At 60.1% G+C, this 1,361-nt stretch overlaps 1 protein-coding gene across 1 annotated transcript; it reads right to left on the bottom strand.

The window, feature by feature from the left end:
* Nucleotides 1–337: 337 nt before the first annotated feature.
* On the bottom strand, nt 338–1,257 carry LOC104508952 (zinc finger protein 551-like; the record flags this gene model as incomplete). The annotated part of the gene is made up of 1 exon (XM_010150726.1): nt 338–1,257. A coding segment is annotated over one exon (920 nt), but the record flags the coding sequence as incomplete, so codon positions are not given.
* Between the last annotated feature and the right edge of the window lie 104 nt (nt 1,258–1,361).

Here is a 1,361-nt window from a genome sequence, read left to right on the forward strand (position 1 = left end):
CACTCCCGAATATGCACAAAGACAGGTGGGGAAAACGCCTGCTAAATACAGAGCCCGGAGAATCGCTCGGGATTATCCTCTACAGGCACAATCCAAACCGGCGTAGGGGACAACTAGGACAAGGCCTACGGCGATACGCAAAAGGGTGGCGGAGGCGCCCAGGCCGTCCCGTCCAGAGATTTTAAGAGGAATTCCTTCGAGGCTTCGCCAAAGCGGGCGTCTGTAGCACGACCACACGGATTAGCTGCGACACAAGTTCACCTCCCAGCATCCTGCACGTCCGCCTTCTCGACCGTCACCGCCAGCGCTTCCGCCCCACCCTCCCCAACCGCGGCGGCTACTGCTTAGTTTCTTTTTTCACGCAGAAATGGCCGGTTTGGGTTGCCGACTCCAGGTTGTGCTGCGAATCCTCCATGGGCCGGGGGTTGCGGGAGTGGATTTTCTGGTGACAATTCAGCGACTCTTTGTAACGGAAGTGCTTCCCGCAGACGGGACACTGGTAGGGGGTCTCTCCGGTGTGAACCCGCCAGTGCTTGAGGAGGTGATCCCGCCGGATGAAGCTCTTCCCGCACTCGGTGCACTGGTACGGCCGTTCTCCGGTGTGGATACGCTGGTGGCGGATGGCTTTGGAGAGGTCTCGGAAGTCCTTCCCGCAGTAGGTGCACGTCAGCGGCCCGTCGCCCTTTCCCGTATGGAGCTTCTGGTGCAGGATAAGGCTCACCTCCAGGCTGAAGCTCTCCTTGCACTGGGAGCAGGTGTAGGGTCTCTCCACCATGTTGTTCACCTGGTGCCGGACAAAGCCGTACTTGAACCCGGGGCTCTTCTCCCCATCGGGACGCTTGGACGGTTTGGAGCGGGAAGGCCCTTGGCTTTTCGTAGGGGTCCCTTTGGATTTCTGCCTGAAGCTTTCTCCGTGCTCCAGGGAAGTGCAGGCTTCCTCGCTGGCATGCGCTTTCTGATGGCTGGCAAAGAGCTGCTTGTCCAGGAAGCTCTCCCCGCACTCACAGCAGATGTACGGCCCTTCTTCGGCACCCACGTCCTCGGGAGCGTCCTTCTTGGCCGAGTCTCTCCCGCGGCGAGCGGAGCGCCTCAGCCCGTTGCCCGTTGCGCTTCTCTGCTGCGGGGGCGATCCGCTACGGCTCTTGCTGCTTGGCTTGACCTCTTCCTCCGGGCTGGAGAAAACCTCTTCCCACTTGCCTGCCAACGAGCTTGGAAGCTCAAGGCTTTCGGCGCCCTCGTCGTCACACTGCTGTTCGTCTGGCAGGGCAGAGACACGCGTGTTATCGCCGCTGCGCTGAGGTAACAACGGCCTCGTTATAATGACTGAGACTTGCCAAACCGTTTGGGTTGGAAAAGACCTT

Source organism: Eurypyga helias, unplaced genomic scaffold (assembly GCF_000690775.1).
Source record: "Eurypyga helias isolate BGI_N326 unplaced genomic scaffold, ASM69077v1 scaffold32094, whole genome shotgun sequence".
Taxonomy (NCBI): Eukaryota; Metazoa; Chordata; class Aves; order Eurypygiformes; family Eurypygidae; genus Eurypyga; species Eurypyga helias.